The sequence below is a fragment of the Schistocerca serialis genome, chromosome 8, assembly GCF_023864345.2.
Source record: "Schistocerca serialis cubense isolate TAMUIC-IGC-003099 chromosome 8, iqSchSeri2.2, whole genome shotgun sequence".
Lineage (NCBI taxonomy): Eukaryota > Metazoa > Arthropoda > Insecta > Orthoptera > Acrididae > Schistocerca > Schistocerca serialis.
The window spans coordinates 401,465,625-401,490,665 of NC_064645.1; the positions used below are offsets into that span (position 1 = coordinate 401,465,625).

General features: G+C 43.1%; 1 protein-coding gene across 1 annotated transcript in view; it reads right to left on the reverse strand.

Annotated features, from left to right (window-relative positions):
* LOC126416236 (endoglucanase A-like) overlaps window positions 1–23,546 on the reverse strand; it is a 35,673-nt gene extending 12,127 nt beyond the window's left edge. The window contains exons 1-5 of the mRNA XM_050083847.1: window positions 23,415–23,546; window positions 15,572–15,739; window positions 11,917–12,195; window positions 10,130–10,307; window positions 4,401–4,563 (exon numbers count right to left, since the gene is read on the reverse strand). Of these exons, the coding sequence (XP_049939804.1) occupies window positions 4,401–4,563; window positions 10,130–10,307; window positions 11,917–12,195; window positions 15,572–15,739; window positions 23,415–23,466 (840 nt within the window). The 5' untranslated portion in view covers window positions 23,467–23,546. The remainder of the gene's footprint in view (window positions 1–4,400; window positions 4,564–10,129; window positions 10,308–11,916; window positions 12,196–15,571; window positions 15,740–23,414) is intronic.
* Window positions 23,547–25,041: the final 1,495 nt, after the last annotated feature.

Below are 25,041 nucleotides of genomic sequence, written 5' to 3' on the forward strand. Positions count from 1 at the left end.
TGTAAGTCTGGATGTCATGAACTGATATAAATATATTATGACTTTTGAACACTATTAAGGTAAATACATTGTTTGTTCTACATCAAAATCTTTCATTTGCTAACTATGCCTATCAGTAGTTAGTGCCTTCAGTAGTTAGAATCTTTTATTTAGCTGGCAGTATTGGCGCTCGCTGTAGTGCAGTAGTTCGAGTAACGAAGATTTTTGTGAGGTAAGTGATTCATAAAAGGTATAGTTTATTGTTAGTCAGGGCCATTCTTTTGTAGGGTTTATTGAAAGTGAGATTGCGTTGTGCTAAGAATATTGTGTGTCAGTTTAGTGTTGATCAGAATAAGTAAAGAGCGAAATGTCTTAGTACGTTCAATTCTGCTCAGCTGTTTGAAAATCAAATAACGTAAGGGGTTTATCAGCACAATCATTCATAAGTTTTTCTAAGGGGAGGTTTCACACTCTGTCCTCACGTAAATAGATGAAGCAAAACGTCATGACTACCAGCTTAGAAGTGTGTTCGTCCACATACGGTTTCGTTTCTACGTCCTGCCTATGTCTTTGGAGGTAATGTGGCGCCAGATGTCTACAGGCAGATCACACAGTTCCCGTAAATTACTGGATGCTCTTACGAGTCGTGGAGTTAGCACCGACAGGGTTCCACATGGGTTCCATCAAGCAGATCTGGTGGGCAAGGTTCAAATGTGAGGTTTTTTATGATATTCGTCACAACACTTGAGACGCAGACAGCTGTCTTGCTCGAAGATGTAACTGCTGGTGTGGAAGACATGAAGCATGAAGGAATGCAGATGTTTCGCAGTATTACCCGCGTTGTCCACAGGTGTCATGGTGCCGTCCACCAGTATGACAGCTCCCATGGAATCACAGGTGAATATCCTCCACAGTAATTTACTGCTCCATCTGTCCTTCTGTCCGAAGCACAGTGCATACATCGAGTCGCCGTTCGCCTGGATGACGATGCATCCGAGCAAGGAAATCGACCTAGTATAACAACACACTTATTTCATCCGACCAGGCAACAGGCTTTCACTGATCCACGTCCTCGATCACCTCCTGCTAATTATAATCATAGCTGAAGATGGCTCTGAGTCAAGAAGAGAATCTCAGGGGGCATCTGCTGTGGAACCCCGTGTTCAACAATGTATGTAGAACGATATGCTCCGAAAGAACTGTGCTTCCAGCGGCTTTGTACTCTGTCGTAGATGTTGTCAGATGTGGCACAGATCGCCATCTACCCTGATTTACAAACCGGGCCAGCCTCCGACCTCCACTTTCTGGACGTCCAACATCTCGCTGCCTACTCGTGGGTTCGCTGTCCTCAAATAACTGTTCACAGATGCTCAAATCCGTAACATACGAACAACCGACCAACTCCGTTGTCATCGAAATGATCGTTCCCAAGCGACAGGCCTCAATGTATTCTTTGTAAAAGTCGCTTATGTAGCTGAATTTTCCCAGTTTCAGCTAGCATTGTAGCGAGAATTAATCCCCAATCGCCTCTCGTCCGTCTTTATATTTTCCTTCCCACGACACATGCCTGCAACGCCACCTATCGGCATTCTGTGTCTCAGTAGGAGATGGTTATAAGGTTTTGGCTTCTGAGTGTTTATCAGTATGTGCTCATGATTTTGCATTAGAAAATGCCTTGCACCCAACTCAATTACCTATTTATACCTCATCCCATTATCTTCAGTGCTATTTCATTGTGCTACTACCTACTACCTGAAGTAATCTGGAAACCTACCCCACCCGGCTAGTCGCGTGGTCTAATGCGCTGCTTCCGAGCGGGAGGACGTGCCGGTCCCCAGCACGAATCCGCCCGGCATATTAGTGTCGAGATCCGGTGTCCCGGCCAGCCTTTGGATGATTTTTAAGGCGGTTTTCACCTGCCTCGGCGAATGGGGGCTGGCTCTTTTTCCGCCTCAGTTCACTATGTCGGCGATTGCTGCGCAAACACTGTTTCCACGTACGGGTACACCATAATTACTGTATCACGCAAACATTGGGGTTACACTCATCTGTATGAGACGTTCCCGGGGGTGGAGGGGGAGGAGGGATCCACTGGGGACCGAGCCGCACAATAACCCTAGTTTCAGCGTGGGCGGTAACGGGGAAGGAGGGGGGGTGGACGCCTGTGCCCTGTTGTGGGGTTGTGAATCACTGAGGACTACAGTGGGACGAAGCCTCTTCGTCATTTCTAGGTCCCGGGTTCAATACACAATACAATACACAATCTGGAAACACTGAATTCGTGACCCTTTCTGCTGTGAACCTGTTTCTACAAATGCGCACAAACCTTCAGGCGGAAACAACGTGTTATGTATTTTCATACGATAACTTACATGTCCGTGCGTTGTTTTTCTATTGACGCTAACTTGAAGTCGAACATAGGATTCACCTCAAGTCCGTAAAAGTTAAAACTCCATTTTATGTCTCCCATCAGCAAATGCTTTTTAGAGAAAGAGCACATCCGCCTAACATGTGACAAAAAGTCAAACGCTTTACCAAAAACAATTACCGTCGTTGATACCAGCGGACATTAACAAAGACTTTTAATAGGGCGCTTCAGTTGTTTAACTGCTCTCGACCTTTCGGCAGAGATCTCCGCTGTCATTATCAAGTGGCAGACTGACAGACAACCACTTGATAAGGGCAAGGAGATCTCTGCTGGAAACTCGTGGGCAGTCAACCATTTGACCCAGCTCAAAACCCAAGAATATGTTATTAATGGATAACACCACCAGAGCATGCAATTGTACACAAAGACTTTTATCTGCAGAGAGCATATATTTCGTAGCAATTCTGAAATAAAGGAAATCACAATTCTCAATTATTTCCAAAAAAAAAAAAGGCAATTTTGCTGTCACCAGTACAAGAATGAATAACACATGCAACTGCGATATCACTAGTTGATTGACAAAAGTAAAGAACGCAAAAATATGAACTAATGTACCATTTTCATAGGGAAACGAAAAGGAAGTTCATGAAAGCCTGTAGCTGTAGCACAGTATTGTATGGAAGTGAAATGTGGATCACTGGAAATCCGGAGAAAAAATAAATGGAAACGTGTGAAATCTGTTCATGCAGCGTATAGGATAATGTCTTTGACAACCTCTGGAGTTTCTACGGGTGAATAACTCATCATTTAAAAAAAAAAAAAAAAAAAAAAGGAAAAAACTTTGTCCGAAGAGACCATGAAGGCGCAGTGGTGCCGACTGGCCTCCGTGTCACCCTTAGCGCACTGGTGTCACTGGATGCGGATAGTTATTTTCAAGGCAGAAATGTAACGGAAAAGCTCTGTGTAAATATAAACCTTCAGAAGGGAGGGATATATCAACCAAGGATCGTAATACGGCGTATGCTGAAAAACGACAAACACACAATTACAGAAGACAAATGTCAGAAGTTATCGATAAAGAATATTAATTACCAAAATATGAGCAAGCGCGTGTTATCTCTATCCCCCTAAGACTGTATGGTGACAGTAGTTGTCTATGGGCGAGCGGCTCCTTTCGGATGACGACGGTTTATGCTTTTTGATGAGCACAGTCCGACCTACCGATGGTTTAAATGTCCTGCCACAGCGCTTTCGTTGCATTTACCCCTTGGGTGTCCATCAGCAGAAATATCGACGGTTGTCGAAGACGTTACACAACTTTGGTCCCGTAAGGTGTTTGAACATTTTAATCATCGGGAAAAGAGCAGTAGCGCGGGAAAACAGTATGACAAGACAAAAACTATAACATGTTGAAACGATTATAGAGACTGTCTGGAATAGCAGCTACGAAGAAGGTGAGAGTTTAGCACAAAATAGAAGAAAATGGAATACTACATCGAAACAGACGGAATACTGATCACTGAGAAACGAACCTGATATAAATTGCTGGAAAAAGTGCGTTTCCAGCCCACCTAACGGCTTTACTTTTAATTGTTCATATTTTTTGCGTTGGTAATCACTGGGAATTGATAGAAGTCCGCCTTTGGGGCAGGTTTTTCAAATTTCAGTTCAACATGAAATTCATAAGATTGACTTTATTTCCGCCTAAAGCAAATACCTTACAGACGGTACAACATGAGTGTTGCACACTGGGTAAAAATTTGAACATTATGTTGCAAAAATCCGTTGTTTGTTTCAACAGAGAGAATGAGGGACCTATGACCTCTGGTAACGTATATTCTGGGTAACCTGCGAAAAATAATAAGAGTCGTGATTAAAAAAAATTACGCTACATAGAGATATCTAGATTTCATATGGCACAGTGGCTGTGTGTCGAAGGACTGCCTGCTGTTCTTTATTGTAACCGATATGTATCAAGCGTTACCGACAACTCTTGATTTGTTTGTAGAAATTTCTAGTAGAATATAAACTTGTAGACTTTTTAAAACTTTACCACAATGCCCATCGTCTTCTGGTCGTAGCTGAAGTAGCTGGAGATGTACTGCAGCTGGAACTCCTCGAAGAGCTCCAGGGCTCTCTGCAGGTACGTGTTGTCCCCAGTGGCCTTGTAGACCCACACGTAGCCCCACACTAGTTCGTCAGTGTAGCCAGAAGTCCTGCAACAAGCACTGCAGCTACACACTGGTATTTATCGGCACGGAGCTCCCATACACGAAGTTCCCACGTATGCTGGTATATGTGAAATAAGAAACTGACCCGTGAGGAAAGCGGATACCTTAGCTTTATAACATCTTACAGTCAATTAAAATCCAAGCTGCGCGGAAGTATCAGTGCGCTGGTCTCGTGGCAGTGTAACTGAATGCGGACATTTCTAATGGCGCGTCTGGAGCTCTTTCTGTTGCCTTTCTGCTGCAGACGAACTATTGTAAAGGGCTGCATTCAGCTGCAATGAAGAAAGGTCACTGGACATGCGCACGGATACTGCTTCGCGGTTTGTACTGCCACAGCCGCTACGCTGGAGCTGCATATTTAAGGTGCACCCACACTTGCGAACTGAGTGGCTCAGAAGCCACTCACAAGCATAGTGGTAACGAGTGGGCATGTTTCTCACGAGCACACTGCTCACAAAGGTGCACGTTTCTCACGAGTCTCTTGTGAGCACTTGTAAGTTTTTCCAATGAGCACAAACTGGCGGCCATTCTCAGCATGGAATATCGCGCTTCGCGCTCACACGTGCCCCGCGGTGGCGAGCTATGTGCCTGGCACTGCGCTCAGTGGAGGCTCTCTGCATCACTGTTTTCCCTAGCAGTTCATTAGCTGCTTCCGACCACGTGGGTCCCAACGTATGATATACAGTTTGAACGACAGTGCCAATTCGCCCGCTTACACATTAGCGGCCTAGCAGCGTACGGACCAGACCGTAGACCATATACACCGCATTGACGCACTAAGAAGTTGTTGTTGTTGTGGTCTTAAGTCCAGAGGATGGTTTGATGCAGCTCTCCATGCTATGCAAGCTTCTACATCTCCCAGTACCTACTGCAACCTACATCCTTCTGAATCTGCTTAGTGTATTCATCTCTTGGTCTCCCTCTACGATTTTTACCCTCCACGCTGCCCTCCAATACTAAATTCTTTATCCCTTCATGCCTCAGAATATGCACTACCAACCGATCCCTTCCTCTAGTCAAGTTGTGCCACAAATTTCTCTTCTCTCCAATTCTATTCAGTACCTCCTCATTAGTTATGTGACCTACCCATCTAATCTTCAGCATTCTTGTGTAGCACCATATTTCGAAAGCTTCTGTTCTCTTCTTGTCTAAACTATTTATCGTCCATGTTTCACATCCATACATGGCTACACCCCATACAAATCCTTTCAGAAACGACTGCCTGACACTTAAATCTATACTCGATGTTAACAAATTTCTCTCCTTCAGAAATTCTTTCCTTGCCATTGCCAGTCTACATTTTATATCCTCTCTACTTGAACCATCATCAGATATTTTGCTCCCCATATAGAAAAACTCATTTACTACTTTAAGTATCTCATTTCCTAATCTAATTCCCGCAGCATCACCTGGTTTAATTCGACTACATTCCACTATGCTCGTTTTGCTTTTGTTGATGTTCACCTTATATCCTCCTTTCAAGACACCACTAAGCAGTAAGGGCACCATTTATTGGCCTATTCAGCGGAACATAAATTGTCGTCTGCCCATATACGTTTCGGTTCCTAATCACTTGAGGCCAATGCCAATACGACCCTTTCCATGATGCCACAGCGGTGTTCCACAACCTCTCTCGCACGGAGTTAGTAATCACTGACACACCTACACCGCTGTTTGCAATATAAAGCTGTTCAGATGATTTGAGATAGGGTATATGTAGCATCGTCGTTTGAAGGAATCATGATGTGGTGCACTCTGTGAGAATAAAAGCCCATAAACTAGTAGACAGCTATATCTGAATCATGCACTAATTTGTGCATGTGCAAATAAATACGCCAACACAAAGATCATATATGTCTCATCTGCGCCGGCCTATGTGGCCGAGCGGTTCTAGGCGCTTCAGTCTGGAACTGCGCGACCGCTACGGTCGCAGGTTCGAATCCTGCCTCGGGCATGGAAGTGTGTGATGCCCTTAGGTTAGTTAGGTTTAAGTAGTTCTAGGGGACTGATGACCTCAGATGTTAAGTCCCATAGTGCTCAGAGACATTTGAGCCGTATCTCATCTGTAGAAAATTTCAGAACATTCGCCGATGAGGACATACCGCGTGGCTATAATTAAACTTTCGCAACTTGAGCCAGTGTAGACGAAAATTTTATGGGTACCCAACGTTGTAGAAATGGTGCTCAGACTGTGTGCTGTAGGATTTACGTTGTTGGTAGTCTTAGCACCATTACATGTTGGTACTAATATGGCGACGTAGGGCTGAAACGCAGGCATCAGTGTGTGATACAGCTGCGGACAGTTAACATGAATGTGGACAATGTGAGCAGGTCTTTACTCGTAAGGATTTTTTGTCAAAACAGCAGCAGTAGTGTTGCTGCTCTTATCGAACATCGATGCATTAAGGAAATCTGGTAAGGCCCTCTTTCCACACCAGAGTTGAAGAGCATTATTCTCGGGAGAGGCCAAGGGCCAACATCACCACGAATTTTTGAAGTAGTTCCTGTTGCCATGGCTGAGAAGGTGGATGAAGTGTGTCACCTTCAAGCACTGCACGTGCTGTGTAACGACAGCTGAACATTTCATGGTTTAGCACTCGAAAAGTGCTGCGAACAGTTGTGAAATGGTGATCGTCACAATGAGCAACGTTTGTAACCTGAAACTGAAACATGGTATTCAATTAACAAATGTTACCCTCCCATGTGAAAATGACAATGCCTGTCTTTCAATGGTTTATCCCTCATTTTTCTTCCGCGTGTCCTTGCAAATGTTTCCACAGAGTTTCCTTGTCTTATGAACACGTGTTTCTAATGGGAACCCTCTTAAGTAGCGAAAGTTTAATCATAACCAAACTGTATAATTGATGTAATATGGACTTTCATGGAAACGGTACAAGCTCGAATTCACTGCCCGAGAATCCAAGAGTAAGTAAAACGGAGCTGATGTTCTACACATGAAATTTACAATGGTCTTCCCTTCAATTCTTCATGCACCTTTGACAGCTATCCTCTTCTACACACCCTGTGAGTATGTTCACTTTTTGAATTTATGGTCTTTCTGCTGCAGATGCTGCTTCTGTTGCTGACATATCGCTTCAGTCGGCAAGAGAGTATATGCAACGGATCGCACTTAGAGGTAGTGCTTCTCATGACGAATCAGACAAACCATATTGTCCGATTAATAATACAGCTTACGAATATGTCACTTAAGCATTGCGTCAATCTCATTGCCAGAGACAGGATTATCTCACGTTTGATGATGCAGAATTATGTAGATCAGAATTATTCTCACGCCTAATGTTGGAGAATGGTGTGGATGTAACAGAAACACAGGTGACTCATGCTAAGGACGATGCAGATAGAAAAGAAAAAGTAAATAGCTGTACCATCGCTAGGACAAATAATGATTAGTAATTACCACATATGTCAAGATACAAAAAAATAAATTTCAAATTAACTTATAAAGATAGATTAGGGAAGATACTTCATTTGACCTGATAATGTCACGGCGTTTAATGTCTACAAAAATCCGAGAACTAACAGCTTCATTCGCACAATAAGGTTTTGCCATGAGCTTGGGGTGTAGTCGTCCCCAGCTGAGTGGTCAGTGTACATCGCTGCCATGTGAAGGAACCAAAATTGACTCCGAGTACTGACGAGGATTTTTGCTTGGTAAGAGGTCTCATATGGGTTGCACGTAACCTCGTGATACCAATTGAGGAGCGAGTTGGTTGAAATTTAGCAGCCTCAAAGTCTAAAAATTCGTCAAAACGATCAAATGTACTGTGTGCTGACCGCATGTCCCTCCACATCGCACCTGCAGAAGTTCACACGGCATTCGATCGGCATCCTTGGGTCTTCAAGACATACGCGACGTTTGTATTGTACAGTAATGATTTTAAGAACCATAGCCATATGTAGGGATATGCGGAAGAAGATGAAACTGGAGTTTGCCTTTAGGGACTGGCTGGATATGGAAAATTTCAGCATCATCCACAATTCTAAACATCTAGGCACGTTTAGATCTAGCAGATTTGAAAAGAATTATTGTGATGTTCTCTGCAGATTGTCCACGTCCACGGTCAGTAATGACGGTTTGACACAAAGCAAAGTTCTGACGTCATTAACGCACAGACAACACAAACCAGTAATCATCCAGTATGCCTCAATGGAACTTTCAACGTGCAGAGTGACACCAGTGTAAGGAGGGAATAGGTCTCCAGTGGGGCTCTCCAGACGCAGCCTATTTTGACAGATTTGTGAGTGCTCTAACGGTTCATACCACGTGATTTCGAGGTCTATATATAACTGGATACGCACAGAAGTATAGTGAATTATATTGCCCATTATTAGTAAGCACACAGTGACAAAAGAACTGAAGATCTATTTTTCACTGAGGGTTACTACACTTGTAATACCTTATCGTTATACGAGGCGTGTTGTTTAAATAAGTACCGTTTTAAAATTAAAAAAAGATTTGCTAAGATATCTCAATAATTTTATTTTTACATGAAATCCTGTACCTTAATCTACTTTTCTACATAATCTCCGTCAATACTGAGGCACTTGTCATAACGTTGTACCAGTTTCTGAATACCCTCCTCACAGAAGTCTGCCGCCTGACTTGTTAACCGCTGCATCACCACTGTTTTGACTTCGTCATCGTCTTGAAGACGCTGACCACCCAGGCATTTCTTCAAGATGAAACATGGGTGGCCTACGTCACACCAGAATCAAAGCAACCGCCCATGGAACGGCGGCATTCAGATTCACCCAGAAAAGTGAACTTTAAGCAAACAATTTCTGCCCGTAAAATCATGTGCACAGTTTTTTGGGACAGAAAAGGAGTACTGGTTGTGAAATTTCTGCCTCTTAATGAGACTATCAATGCAGCAGCTTCCTGTAAGACATTGTACAATCTGCGCCGTTCAATTCAGAACAAAAGACGTGGCAAGTTGAGAAGGGCATCGTTTTGCTGCAAGACAATGCCCGTCCGCATGTGGCGAATCAGACCAAAGATCTCATCACATCTTTTCGATGGGAAACTCTAGATCATCCAGATCTTACGCCCAGTGACTACCATCTGTTCCTGCACTTAAAGAGACACCTGGGCGGTCAGCGCCTTCATGACGAAGTCAAAAAAGTGACGGTGCAGAGGTTAACAAGTCAGGCGGCAGACTTCTATGAGGAGGGTGTTCAAAAACTGGTACAACATTATGACAAGTGCCTCAATATTGACGGAAATTATGTAGAAAAGTAGATTAAGGTACAGGCTTTCATGTAAAAATAAAATTATTCAGATATCTTAGCAAGTCCTTTATTTTTAATTTCAAAACGGTACTTACTTAAAAAACACGCTTCGTACATCATTATGAGAGATCAGTTACTATAAATGTGACACTGCTGTCCAAAGTAGCAATTTTTGTTTACGACAGGCCCCAAATGCCAGCTGCGCCATCAACGGAACTTAATTCCAATGCAATTCGCAGAATGCCATATCGACTAACGAGTAGAAGATGGTCGCGAGGAACAAGGTGACGAGAGGACTCACGTGTAAAACTGGCCCATTTCTGGGATGGAGTCTGTGCAGAGCGCCCTGTACGTGTCGGCGAAGTTGAGCAGCTCGATGGCGGCGTTGAGCAGAGTGGCCGAGTACTCGGCGTCCACCGACTGGAACACGATGGACGCCGACGCCAGCGCCGCCGCCGCCTCCCCGGCGGCGTCCGTTCCTGCAACGACACCAACCGACAACCCGTCCTGAGCCCCTATCACTGGTGCAAGGGATTCACAGTCCCGACCCCTTCCAGGATAACCTGGTTTTTCGATTACTGGTTGTACCTCTGCAGAATATTGGAGAAGCCAATGAAACAAACGAGAGCTACAAAAGAACCGCAACAAATACATTTCGATACTTACATTTGTCAGACTTCAAGAAGAATAGAATATAATAATTCCAATCCCAAAGAAAGCAGGTGTTGACAGATGTGAAAATTACCGAACTATCAGTTTAATAAGTCACGGCTGCAAAATACTAACGCGAATTCATTACAGACGAGTGGAAAAACTAGTAGAAGCCGACCTCGGGGAAGATCAGTTTCGATTCCGTAGAAATATTGGAACACGTGAGGCAATACTGACCCTACGACTAATCTTAGAAGCTAGATTAAGGAAAGGAAAACCTACGTTTCTAGCATTTTGACAATGTTGACTGGAATACTCTCTTTCAAATTCTGAAAGTGGCAGGGGTAAAATACAGGGAGGGAAAGGCTATTTACAATTTGTTTAGAAACCAAATGGCAGTTATAAATCACTAAAAAATCATATTTTTTGTTACTTTTGACTATATTATTTCCTTTCCTGACCCAGTATTTGTTTAATGGTGATTAAAGACTGTACAAACGAGATAGTTCAAGCCCGCCAGGGTAGCCGAGAGCGCTAACGTGCTGCTTCCTGGAGTCGGGTAGGCGCGCCGGCCCCCGATCGAATCCGCCCGGTGGATTAACGACGAAGGCCGATGTGCTGGCCAACCTGGATGTGGTTTTTAGGCGGTTTTCCACATCCTGCTAGGTGAATACCGGGCTAGTCCCCATGTTCCGCCTCAGTTACACGGCTTGCAGACATCTGAACACATTCGCACTATTCCATGGATTACACTCAATGCAGACACTTGGGGTACACTCATTCCGTCCCAGGGGCTACGGGGTGGCGGCAGGAAGGGCATCCGGCCACCCCTGAAACATGTACATGCCACATCCGATTCGCGATGGCTGACCCTGCGTAACTGCGGAACAAGGCTCAAGCGATAGATAGATGGGTAGAAACGAGAATAGTTCTACACTGTCATCAGGTTGCTCACAGATCCTTGACCACAATGGTGGGTCTGTTGACATGCTGCCAACGCTGACTTGTTAGGAAGGCAACAAAGCAGTGAAGGGAGGGGAGAGGTTGTTTGGGGAAGGAGACCAGACAGAGAGGTCATTGGTCCCATCGGATTAGGGAACGACGGGGAAGGAAGTCGGTCATGCTCTTTCAAAGGAACCATCTCGGGATTTGCCTGGAGCGATTTAAGAAAACCACGGAAAACCTAAATCATGACGGCCAGACGCGGGATTGAACCGTCGTCCTCCCCCACTGCGCTAGCCACTGCACCACCTCGCTCGGTAAAAGCAGTGAAGCAACTAGATCCTCAAATGAACCAAAATCGTAATATGCCAGTTATTAGAGTGATATGTATGAATATAACCATAAGTCAAGTGACAGTCCTACTTATTAGAAGGCCATCACTTTACAAATATCATCGATCCAAACTCAGGGTTACTGACAGAAAATGTGACTCACCAGGGAAGGACTCGTTGAGCAGGTAGGCTGGCCTGGGAAAGTTGATGTCTTCGGGGCGACCCCAGTAGTTGTGGTCGGCAGTGCCATCGCCGACCTGCAGGTAGAGCTGGTTGGGCTGGGGGTGCGCCTTCAGCAGCCAGTCGGTGCCCCACTTGATGGCGTCACGCACTCCATCCAAGAGGCCCGCCTGCTGGTACCCTGCTTGGAACTCGATCGCCCCCCACGACAGCACAGTGAACGCCGATGTCGCGGGGAAGGTGAACTTGACGAAGTCTCCCGCTATAAGAATAGCACACTCGTCGTCACCAACGAAATCGTCATATAAAACTGCTAATTAAGGATCACATAACCACTTACAAAAATGGTTCAAATGGCTCTGAGCACTATGGGACTTAACATCTGTGGTCATCAGTCCCCTAGAACTTAGAACTACTTAAACCTAACCTAAGGACATCACACACATCCATGCCCGAGGCAGAATTCGAACCTGCGACCGTAGCAGTAGCGCGGTTCCGGACTGAGCGCCTAGAACCGCTAGACCACCGCGGCCGGCCTAACCATTTACAGGAAAGAGTTGAGGGCCAGAGTCCAATGTACATGTCTTTACATTATCAGCATCTAAACATCTTAGTCACACCAAACAATTACTTCATAAAAAAATACAAGTGTTAAACAGCGGCTGTTAAGTTCAAAATGGTTCAAATGGCTCTGAGCACTATGGGACTCAACTGCTGAGGTCATTAGTCCCTAGAACTTAGAACTAGTTAAACCTAACTAACCGAAGGACATCACAAACATCCATGCCCGAGGCAGGATTCGAACCTGCGACCGTAGCGGTCTTGCGGTTCCAGACTGCAGCGCCTTTAACCGCACGGCCACTTCGGCCGGCGGCTGTTAAGTATAATACCATTTAGATGAAGGGGAGATTTACGTGGTGCAGGAAATATTTTATCGAGGCTGTTGGTCACTTACATCGCAACACCATGAAGGAAGCATGTAACAAACGTCAAATTGGTATGAAGTATACTGCATGATTGAATATGCAAATAATTAAAATTTCAATGTAATTGCACCAAATAAGAGGTAGCAACACAATCTGCGTTATGTACATATGTAAAGATTGTGCAGTGGGTTTCTCATTCAGAAATCGCATTTTATTGTCCCTTGTTCGGAAGGAGACTGGACCATGCCTTGTGTAATACAGAGGAACGTCCACTGCCACAGGACTGTGGCCTGTTAAAACTGAGGTTGTCCATTCCACTGTATTGCAGCTCGCGTTGGTCAGGAAACACGCGATTATCATATGAATGTAGACTCGGGGAGGGCCTCACTCGCGCCGTTCATGATATCAGTGGCCCCATTTAACTAGCGCTCGAGAGCACACCCACATACGATTGATTTTAATATTTGTTCCGCTTCCTAGTGCTACAGTTTTAATTGCCGACACTGTTAACGGACATAATTACGTGAACGATATAACGTGCTCCTTAAGTTGAGTAGTTTTGGACTCTTGAACGCCGTACAATTGACATTACTGGCGCTGAAGATCTGAGCCGCCAATAGTTGTGTCCAAGGTTAACGGTGCACTGGCCTATTAGCGTACTATTAACAGCGTGTGATCTTTTTTTTTATTGAGTGTTCAGCCTTCTGACTAGTTTCATGTAGCCTGCCATCACTTCCTCTCCCTTCACAACATTTTCATCTCAGAGTATTTGCAACCTATGTTCTTAATTATTTGCTAGATGTGTAGCAACCTCAGCCTGCTTCTACAGTTCTTAGCCTCTGCAACTCCCTCTAGTAGTGTTAACAGATGTCCTATCGTCCTGTCCCTTCTTCTTATCAATGTCTTCATATTTTCCTTTCCTCGCCGATTCAGTGAAGAACCTACTCATTCCTTACCTTATCAGTCCACTAATTTTCAAGATTATTCTGTAGCACGACAACTCAAATGCTTCTTTTCTTTTCTGTTCCGATTTTCCTCCCCTTCCACGTTTCACTGCCATAAGATGCTGCGCACCAAACGTACATTCTCAGAAATTTGTTACTCCTTCCAACAATAATTTCATTTTAGATTTCTTCACATTTTCACGTAGCCAGTTCACCTTAGGTTATCTGCACTTCCAGATTATTTCATTCCTAAATAACGTGTATTGCTGTATTCCTGAATTTTCCTCAACGCGTTTCTACTTCCTCCTTTCATCGATCAACTGAAGTATTATCTCTGTTACCCAAGGTTTCATTGCAGTTAACTTCCTTGTACCTACGTTTTTTTCTCCAACTTTAATGTTGGCCTGTGAAATGTCCATTCCTCTCCACTGTCTACTGAGCTACTCATTATCGCAGTATCTATAGCCTCAGAGAACTTCAAGCTTATCTTTTCATCCTTTAGTACCTCCGTATCACACTTCTGTACGCACTGATTCTTCCTGACTGAACTCTTAAACTTCAGCTTACACTTCATCACCACTACACTCTTATCTGAGTCTGTACCTGGGTCCGTCTTACGATCCATTATAAGATTTCTAAATCTCTGCCTAACCATGATGTATTCTAACCGAATTGTTCCTGAATCTCTCAGGCCTTTCCAAGTAAACCTCCTCCTCTTGCGATTCTTGAACAGAGTATTCGCTGTTACCATATGAAATTTATTGCAGAGCTCAATTAGACTTTCTCATCTCTCATTCCTACAACAAAGACCATTTTCTTCCATAACATTTTCTTCTACTCCGTCCATACAACCGCATTCCAATCTCCCATGACTACTACATTTTCATTTCCTTTTACGTACATATTACCTGTTCAATATTCTCTTATACGTTCTCTATCTCTTCATCTCCTGCCTTCGGCATCGGTATGTATACGTGAACTATTGTTGTCAGCGTCGATTTATTGTCGATTCTCATGAGAGCAACACTGTCACTGAACTGTTCATAGTAACTCACTCTCTGTCTTCATTATGAATCTTACGCCTGTCACTGCATTTTCTGCTGCTGTTAAAATTACCTAGAGTCATGTGACCAGAAATACCTATCTTCTTTCCGTTTCACTTCACTATACGTGCCTCAAAATTACAATGTCCTGTGGAACCTTTTCACCTCTTCTTTTTTTTTCATAGATCTTACAGTGGCTGTAGTTCATTGTGTATAACATGACGAAAGTCTCCGTTACGTACATATTCGTGGTTCAGCTGTCTCCGTAGATTCCTTCTGTCCTCGTCCCCATGGTTTGCTAGGTGGTCCTCGTCCTTATCTTTCAGAAGGGAAAAATAAAAGTATTTTCAGAGGTTAGTTTTCCTCCTGCTTCCTTCTAATATGTCCGTATCGCAGTAGTCTGTGTCGTTCAGTGCTGTTTGTAATACCTTCTTCCATTTACATTCCTTCCACTATTGTATTTACTTTGAATATGATGCAGTCGCCTCTCTTCACAGCTTCCTCTCGTTACATTAAGCTTCAGACTTTGCAATTTTCTCTCTTGCTTTTTTATGACGTATGGAGAGTGATTCACTCAAAACGAATTGACGATGTAGATTACAGAAATTGCTACAGAATTTAAGAAAAGCCAATGCTTAATTGACATGAAAAACGGTTACTTTTGTGAATAAACGCTAACCATTGCTATTATATGCGTACAATTTGTGAGTATTTTATAAACTCACCGTCGAAGTAGCCTTGCGTGAGGTCCTCGCCGAAGATTCCTTTGTCGTCAAGGCACGAATCCTTGCGCCAGGATACCAAAGGGTCCATGCCGGTCAGCTTTCCTGAACGCTGTGCTTGGTAGAATAGCAGCGACTTATAGATAACCTCTGTGTAGTTGTATGTCGCACCTGTAAAAGATATGACAGTTGTTGTTAGGATGAACGAATCTCGTTAATCTTAGCTGTACCAACGTTTCGCCAAACGACTCTGCGATTTTTTCCGCAGTGAAGAACTGGACATCGCACATATCCTACACAGTGGGGATTATTTATTTGATGCAGGGTAGTTGTTTGGTAAAGAATATAACGCAATTAAATAAAAACTACACAGTTACGTCATTTAGGTTATCTTGCTCTTTTCTTTATCTCTCCCCCTCTCTCTGGAAAATACAGTCCAAAACTCGGCACTGGATAATACCAGCATTTCATCCTTTTCCTGACACAAGAACTTGGTGAGTATGGATCGATGCAGACCCAGTTTTTCATGCAAGCAAGTAGAAAGTTGCGGTACACAATATGGAACGCAAATATCGTAGTCATTGTCCTGATGCCAGCTAATAGTGTGTGTAGTGTATGAAGTGATTGGTGTTGAGAATGAATGAACCGTGTAGCACTAGCTTTTTACATTATGAAATAATTTCATTGTAAGAACATTATTGTACACTATCAACAAACCGAATGAGGTTACATAGTTTTTAAACTGGCCTGATATTCGGAAGGATGGACGCTCTAATCCTAATTTCACCACTGTTATTTAGGTTTCCGTGGCTTTCCTAAAATACTCCAGTCGAATACAGGAATGATTGCTACTACTGTACAAGTCCACTGCTGTCTATCCGTTCAGTTCTTGACGGACTACACGTCTGTAAACGACAGTGTGTATGAATTAAGTTTCCTCTTCTCAAGCTCTAATACCACTACATGTGCCGTATCCATATTTACACGATCCATGGATGTATAAATATCACCACCGGTTTTCTTGATTAGCCATCTGACCAGTCAAGTATCTCATTATCCTATTTACAAACATCATTAGATTCTTGCAATCAATCTCTCTTCGTCTAAAATTTCCGGTCGTATGTTATTAGTCTTCCACAACATTGGCCTCCCGCGATATATGTAGACAAATAAATGAGCTTGTCGGTACTTTTTGAATACATGTGTATTTTGATTTGATGTGGCTTGCCACATGCAACAGTTAGCCAACATTTAGTATAGTGGGCCTACTTCTGTTTATCTTGTTTTGTACCACGTTGCGCCAGTGTTACATGTTTCTAATCTATGGATCTCTAATCCCATGGGTTCAGCTGAAATCTTTGTAACATCGTACGTGATTTTGATTAATTTCAATTAGTAGCATAGTAGAGCGCCCTTCAGACATTCAAAAAAGCTACAAGCCCCAATGAGGGAGTCCTGCGTAGATGGAGACGCAACGTTGGGTTTCAGTATGAGATTCATCCGACCATGGCATAATAACCCAGAATATTTTAATAAATGTGATACTTCGGATCGTAAAAGCTCATATTTTACAAAATTAATGCGTTGCTAGGCAGTGGTTCAGCCAAAGGCAGTATACCTAAATAAAGACTTTTGAAAGTCACTTTCGGAACAGAATGTACAAAATCATTTACGTAGAGAGAAGAATAGCTAAAACATGTGACGGCGAGTGTTGTACATTGAGAATGCTGATCCTAGTAACACATAATGTTTCCTCATCGGTGCTTGAATCTAGTGATCGGTTTTAGAATCACCTGAAGGAATACACCCTACAGACCGCCACAAGCAGTTTCCGGCACTTTCTACTATTTTTGTCGTTGTGAGACATGAAGTTACGTTTAGTGCACCATTTGTAAATATTTCGAATTCAAAATCTAATTGTTATGTATCACATTAAAGTTATTTTAAAGATATTTTTAATTCTGGGATTACAAAGTCTTATGGCAAGTAAAATTCCTTATACTTTTACAACATGTCTGGAACCGCGAGACCACTACGGTCGCAGGTTCGAATCCTGCCTCGGGCATGGATGTGTGTGATGTCCTTAGGTTATTTAGGTTTAAGTAGTTCTAAGTTCTAGGGGACTAATGACCTCAGCAGTTAAGTCCCATAGTGCTCAGAGCCATTTGAACCATTTTTTGTTCTCGCCAACGCACATTCCGCGTCGGGATAAGACGAATTATGTTTTATACAGAGACAAAAAAAAAATGGCTCTGAGCACTATGGGACTTAACATCGGAGGTCATCAGTCACCTACAACTTAGAACTACTTAAACCTAACTAACCTATGGACATCACACACATCCATGCCCGAGGCAGGATTCGAACCTGTGACCGTAGCGGTCGCGCAGTTCCAGACTGAAGCGCCTAGAACCGCTCGGTCACCACGGCCGGCTATATAGAGACATATAGACAGTTATTATTAACTCAGTTTGTGAGTCGAAGAGGAAAGCAAATGACCACTGATGCTCAACATATCCTTAGACATACACCACACGATGGCTTAGGAGTATGTACAGACATGTAGATGTCTTTATGTCAAAAGTGGTAATGCACACTGTACTACAGGCAAGCAGTACTACGTACGAAAATTCAAACTTCCTAGAGGATTAAAACTGTGTACCACACCGAGACTCGAAATCAGGACATCTCGCCTTTCGCCCGAATGTGTTCTACCGACTGAGCTACCCAAACACGACTCACGCCCCTTCCCCACATCTTGTATTCTGCCAGTTGTGAGTTAACGAGCATTTCCCTCTCATTTAAGTATATGGCCGAAAGAGTCACCCTTCAGAAGTTGTGAAACCAACCCTATCGTCCAGGACCGGATGCCACAAAGGGCGCATATTCACCACGAGATGGGAAAATTCACAGGCGTCTACTGTCTATTGAGGCCTACGCGCTGTAGTGTGCGAGTGAGACAGACGAGAACTTACGTGAAAGGGAAACCCAGGAGAAGCCTTTTGTGGCCAAGGAGACGTAGCAGTGGCCATAAAGGGAAACATTTATGAAAAGTACTTAATTCTGTAGTAATGCAGAGAGCCAAGCCACAGTAATATTAATCTGTCATCCTCCATAAATTTTAATGCCGATTCCAATAAAACTTTAATATTGATCATATCTGTAATAGTTTAGGATTTATTGTTAAAGTGAAATTGACACGTTTTGTAACAAAGACCTAAAAAATCTGAACGCTTTAGTCGATCTTAACGACCGACATTTCATGTAGAAGCGCATCAATAAAACGACACATGATGTAAATATCAACTCTGTAATTTCATTTGTTTAAAAGATATAGTAAATTTAAATTATCAGCCTTTTCAATTAAACATCAGATCATAATTTGCTCCACGCAAAACACATTGAACGATGACAGCATGAGACGTTATTGTATCATTAGGTAACAGATTATTTTTTGTAAAGTTCAGTGCATAATACTTACTCTATTCTTTATTTATTTATCAGAAAGGACATTGATGCAAGGCTACTGGCCGTGACATTCATATTTAAGAAGGAAATTGAATTGGTTTTATGTAAAAGAATTTAACTTTTATTACGTAATGGATAGTACTGTTACTTTATTTAGAGTGTGAAAGTGATCAAGCTTTGATTATTTAAATATGTTAAAATGTAAAATAATGTAGAATAAGCTGTAGTCAATCAGATGGACGGCTGCAGGAAAGGGAACTGACCTAGCTAGTAGAGCGAGGATATTCAGCTCGCGGGAAACGTGGCCGGGGACGGATAGAGGACAGTGCTGGTGCAGGCGCGAAAGTGGACAGTGCTGGTCTAGACATCAAAGGGTACAGTTCGATCTAAGAAGCGAAAGTGGACCGTCGGTCTTTAGGTAGTTGAGCAGCCGCGCGCCTGGTGTGAACTCTTACTTTTCGTGTGAATATCGAGGTGGAGTATTGTGTCTCGCAATGAGATTGTGAATGCTTGAACTGTGTCAAATGGATATGCGCTCTAATGTAACAGTAACTCTAAATACGACCACTTTCGCTATTAGTTTGCTTTCTGACTAAGCATTATTCTAATCAAATCGCAAATGCGTGGCCTACATCATTTATGCGTCGTTAATTTAGTTCCATATATTATTACTACTGTTATTATATGTTATGTTAACTACGTATTTCGCAAACTTGTCATCAGCCAGAAAATGTCACCAAAGGGTCACAAGTGTCTAATTTACGGCGTGCAAGGCGACACATGCGGTTCAACCTCTAGACCAGTGAGTCCGAACATGTATGGGATGTTGGCTCGCACAGTACCTCGTCTCCTACCTTCCAAATTTAATTATTCCCATAACACTATGCCACCACATCCCAAAATTATTATTCTTTTAGGTAAGTTCAGTGCTAAGTCTGATATTAATAAACACTGAGATGAAGTCCATGTTAGTCGTTCCAGACCATTTTAGTGTCAAAATTTTGCGAAGTTACGTATTTCTTTGTCTAGTTAACTCGAATAAAATAAATAAAGATTGTAACCAAACAGTTATTCGGTTATTAACGTAGTTACAAAATATCCAGGCTAATGAGTGAATTACATTTCTAAAACATTTTTTCAGTTGTACATTTGCCATTCGAAATTTCTCCTCTCGATTATGTACACCGGCGGTTGTGCCAATAAAATTATCTGCAGTATTTAAAGTTTATTTATAACAAAGTTTACGACATTTCTTATTTCGTGAATTTTGAAATAGTAGATGAAACAAGTCATATTCTTTTACCAATCCGCCACCTCTCTGGGTTCATCGTATCGCGACTGATCAAATTATATACTCAACTTCAGTAAGCTTCACGTATTATCACATGATGCTTTGAGACATATGAGTTTATGGAGAGCTTCTATATCTCCAATTACATCTACATGAGTGCTCAGCAAATTATAGTTTATTACTTGGCAGAGGGTTTATCGAACCACTTGCAAGCTATTTGTCTACCGTTCTATTCTCTAATAGTGCGTGGAAAAAACGAACACCTAAACCTTTCCTTCCAAGATCTGATTTCTTTCCACTTTTGGAAGAAATAGCTCGTAATTGAACCTTCGTCAAAATATCTAGCCCCAAGGAAAAATGCCTTTGTTTTAATGACTGCCAGGCCGACTGCCTTGCACCCTCTCTCTCCCTTACTGAGCGACGATGCAAAACGAAATCCCTTCTTTGAACGTTTCCGATATCCTCCGTCAGTACTGTCTAGAAATTATACCATAAAGCGTAGCAAAACTCCTGGAGAGGACGGACAAGAGTATTTTCGTTTACATACATCTGATGTGTGGAAGAAGCTAGGATATTTTATCTAGTTTTCACCCTGTCTCAAAATATTTTCATACACCAAATGCACTGTTTGTTGTGCACTGCGTAGCGCATGACGAACGCTAGAACAGTAAATTAGCTACCATCATAAGTGCACGAACAGCAAAAGTTTTTGCACCGTCTCAGAAGCAAGGACATTTCCATAAATACCTTAAGAGCACAGTGGTTTATGTCATAATCTGTTGTACCAGAATGAGACAGCCAACACGGAAGACGTAAAAACACAGGGCACGTAAGTGATTACGCGCTCTGCTAAACATCGGCAGGGAGAGTTGCGCAGACGAACCACCCGAGGCCATCCACCATGTACAGCCGGCTTCATACGAAATGTGAATGTGGCCGTGCAAGTTCACGATGACGTGGACGTAGCCTCTAGGAACGTCCCACAAAAGCCTTTTCAAAGAACTGCGTATACATGCTACTGCTTCTCAGGAAATTTGTCTGAGGTAATATATCTCTTTTTCAAATCAAGAACCCGATTCACAGAATCAAAAGCGGATAACAGAATAACCCTTGTAAAAACTGCGTTTCAGGACGGTGTCCCTAACTCACGAAATAACTTTTCAATATCTCTGGCAACAAATCCAGAAAGATTAGTCACTACAGCAGTCTTATAGTAATTGAGAAAGGATAGAAGTTCGTAAAACTGATTACCTATAATTCTCGCCGTAATGAATTTACAGGTACCTTAAGATCAGTGTCTCAAGGCTCCACAGCATCTAAATAAATATAACATTCTTTAAAAAAAGAAATTATTCCTGTTAAATGGTTAATACTGAAAGGCTCGGAAAGAGAGGAAAAAAATGCAAACAGAAACATATTGTACCGTCTTCGAGCGAAATTAGAACTACTAATAAACATTATCAACTCCCGATAATCGAACCATTTATATCTGAATATACACGGAAGAGAGAAAGAATCTGGTACAACCTGCCTAATATCATGTAGGGCCCCCGCTAGCACACCTAAGTGCCGCAACACGACGTGGCACAGACTCGACTAATGTCTGAAGTAGTGCTGGAGGGAATTAACACCATGAATTCTGCAGGGCTGTCCATATATCCGTAAGAATACAAGGGGGTGGAGATCTCTTCCGAACAGCACGTTGCCAGGCACTCCAGATGTATTCAATGACGTTCATGGAGTCTGGTGGCAACCGGAAATGTTTAAACTCAGAAGAGTGTTCCTGGAGCCACTCTGTAGCAATTCTGTTAAGTGCGAGGTGTCGCAGTGTCCTGCTGGAATTGTCCAGGTCTGTCGGAATGCACAATGGAAGTGAATGGATGCAGGTGATAAGATAGGAAATTTACGAACGTGTCACCTGTCAGAGTCGTATCTAGACACTCGGGGGTCCCATATCACTCCAACTGCACACGATCCACACCATTACAGAGCATCCGCCAGTTTGAACAGTGTCCTGATGACAGGCAGGGTCCATGGATTCATGAGCTTGTCCCCATACCCGTACACGTCCATCCGCTCGATACAACTTGAAACGCGACTCGTCCGACCAGGCAACATGTTTTCAGTCAACAACAGTCAAATATTGGTGTTGACGGGCCCAGGCGAGGCGTAAAGCTTTGTGTCGCGCAGTCGTCAAGGGTACACGAGTGGGCCTTAGGCTCCGAAAGTCCATATCGATGATGTTTCCTCGAATGATTCGCACTCTGACACTTGTTGATGGCCCAACACAGAAATCCGCAGCAGTTTGCGGTAGATTTGCTCTTCTGTCATGTTGAACGGTTCTCTTCAATCGTCGTTGGTCCCGTTCTTGCAGGGTCTTTTTCCGGCGGCAGCGATGTCGGAGATTTGATGATTTGACGAATTCGTGATATTCAGGGTACACTCGCGAAATTGACGTACGGTAAAATCCCCACTTCATCGCTATCTCGAAGACGCTGTGAGCCAGAGCTCGTGCACGGACTATAACACGACGTTAAAACTCGCTTAAATCTTGATAGCCTGCCATTGTAGCAGCAGTAACCGATCTAACAACTGCGCCGGACACTTGTTGTGTTATATGAGCGTTGCCGATCGGAAGGCCATATTCAGCCTGTTTAGATATCTCTGTATTTGAACACGCATGTCTATACCAGTTTGTTTGGCACTTTAGTGTATATCTTACGTTGGAGAGAGCCTCTTTCATGGAAGTAGGACTGTGGCACCTATTTATTTTTGTAATATATAATACTTAAAACCTACATAAGGTATAGTATAGAAACAGAAAAAAAACACAGTACACAGATGGTCAGTATGTTGGTGTATTTTTACAAAAAAAAGCACACCGTTAATCAGTCACTGTGAGAAAACGTGAGAGATCGCAAGTGTTTATGTATATGTATTTAGTAACTTAAAATTAATTAGTTTTGTATACAAATCGACACATTCCACATGGCGGGGGAATATCACAAATGAGTTCACGAAACATGAAACATTTAACAACAGCTTCGAGTATAACATAGCGAGAGAACAGATACATAAGTAACTTACCGTATGCGACGCCGACCAACGTCAGCAGTGATAGAGCAGTGAAACGAGCCATGATTGTAGCCTAACTCAAAAACGACCCCGAGAGGGCCCGTATATATATTCACTTATTGGCGGTTCCGTGTAACGATCCATATTTGTTAACACAGAGCACTTTGTTAGTGAACACATGTGTTTACCGTATCTAGCGCCAATTCGCTTTGTCACATGCGTGGTTATGGTCACCGCTACATTCATCGGAATGCTGTGTTCATAATACAGGCAGGTGGGAGGCGGCAGTTACATAACATGTTTGTTTTGGACGCCTAGCACCCACAAGGCGGCTTCCGAGAACCACATCATCAGACCACACCTCTCTAGCACGACACGGCACAGTGTGTTTCATGTTCCTTTGCGGCTCTTGTTCCCTGCTCTTCAGTTGGACATTCTTGTCACGGCACAAGCGAATGTTGACGCTGTTGCGTGAGTGTGTCAGAGGGCCGTCTGCGCACGCAGGTGACGTCAGCTGGAGACAGTAGTGGGTGGTGCCGGTAACAGCTGTCCCAAAGCCACGGCTGATCTCTGCAGAGGCTGCTAACTCGAGACGGCAGCCAGTCACAATTGTGTAACACCAGGCCTCTGAACCCACTGACTCCCAGTTTCAAGCCGCTATGTTATCTATTTACAACTTAAGGTTTTATGTCTTCTATTCGATGTCCTATTTTAATCAGTCAGTACGTTAATATTACTCGTACTCCTGACATTTTTTTTTCCTCGTAACATTTCTTGTGACAGTGTAATGTCTACTGTTATCTGCACTGCTGCCAGAAATCAACTGTGATGTTTGCAATCAGTGCCACTTTGCAATGTATGCAGTAATAGGTGATGACCTCGTTACCACCGAAGCGCAAACTGAAGGCGAAACTGCAAATGAAGTGAAGAATCAGGGCCACAATGACCATGGAGTGAGCGAGGGACATGAAGAAGATGGAGAAGGAAGAAATAGTCTGTTCCCATTGTGAGTTACCCTTTAGAAGCCATTAGAACTGTGAGCATGTCCTATGAAGATAGATGAGAGAGCACTGAAACTCCAAATGAAATAATGAACGTAGAACGTAATCTACAATGTGAGTGTTGGACAAACAGACACCACATTAAAATGACTAATTACCTCACTCCCGAGTAAAGAAGCCTGGTGAGTATTCGATATATTGCTGTATATACTGTATTCATGTAAGCTTAAGAGTGAACACTGTATGTAAAATAAAACAAGGCTAAACAAATTTGATCTTTTCCATTTCCCACCGCAAGAGAATGAAAATACGAATCTCGGTTACAACGACACTTGTTTGGAACAACGTAATTATCAAGATCCTTTGAATGTGGTTATAGCCGGGTTCCACTGTAAATGGAGAAAAATTGCGGTCTTGTCACACTTTCCAGGGGCACTCCTGGCGATACCCTTGTCTCTGTCTGATAAACACTCGCATTCGAGAACAACGTGCTGGGTTCTATTGTATTGTATGTATTGTATGTTAACCGGGGGCCTAGAAACGACGGAGAGGCTCCGTCCCCGCCGCAGCCGCAGTGGTCCACAAACCCACGACGACTTCCGCAGTCCACTTCACCCCTCCGCCGCCCCACACCGAAC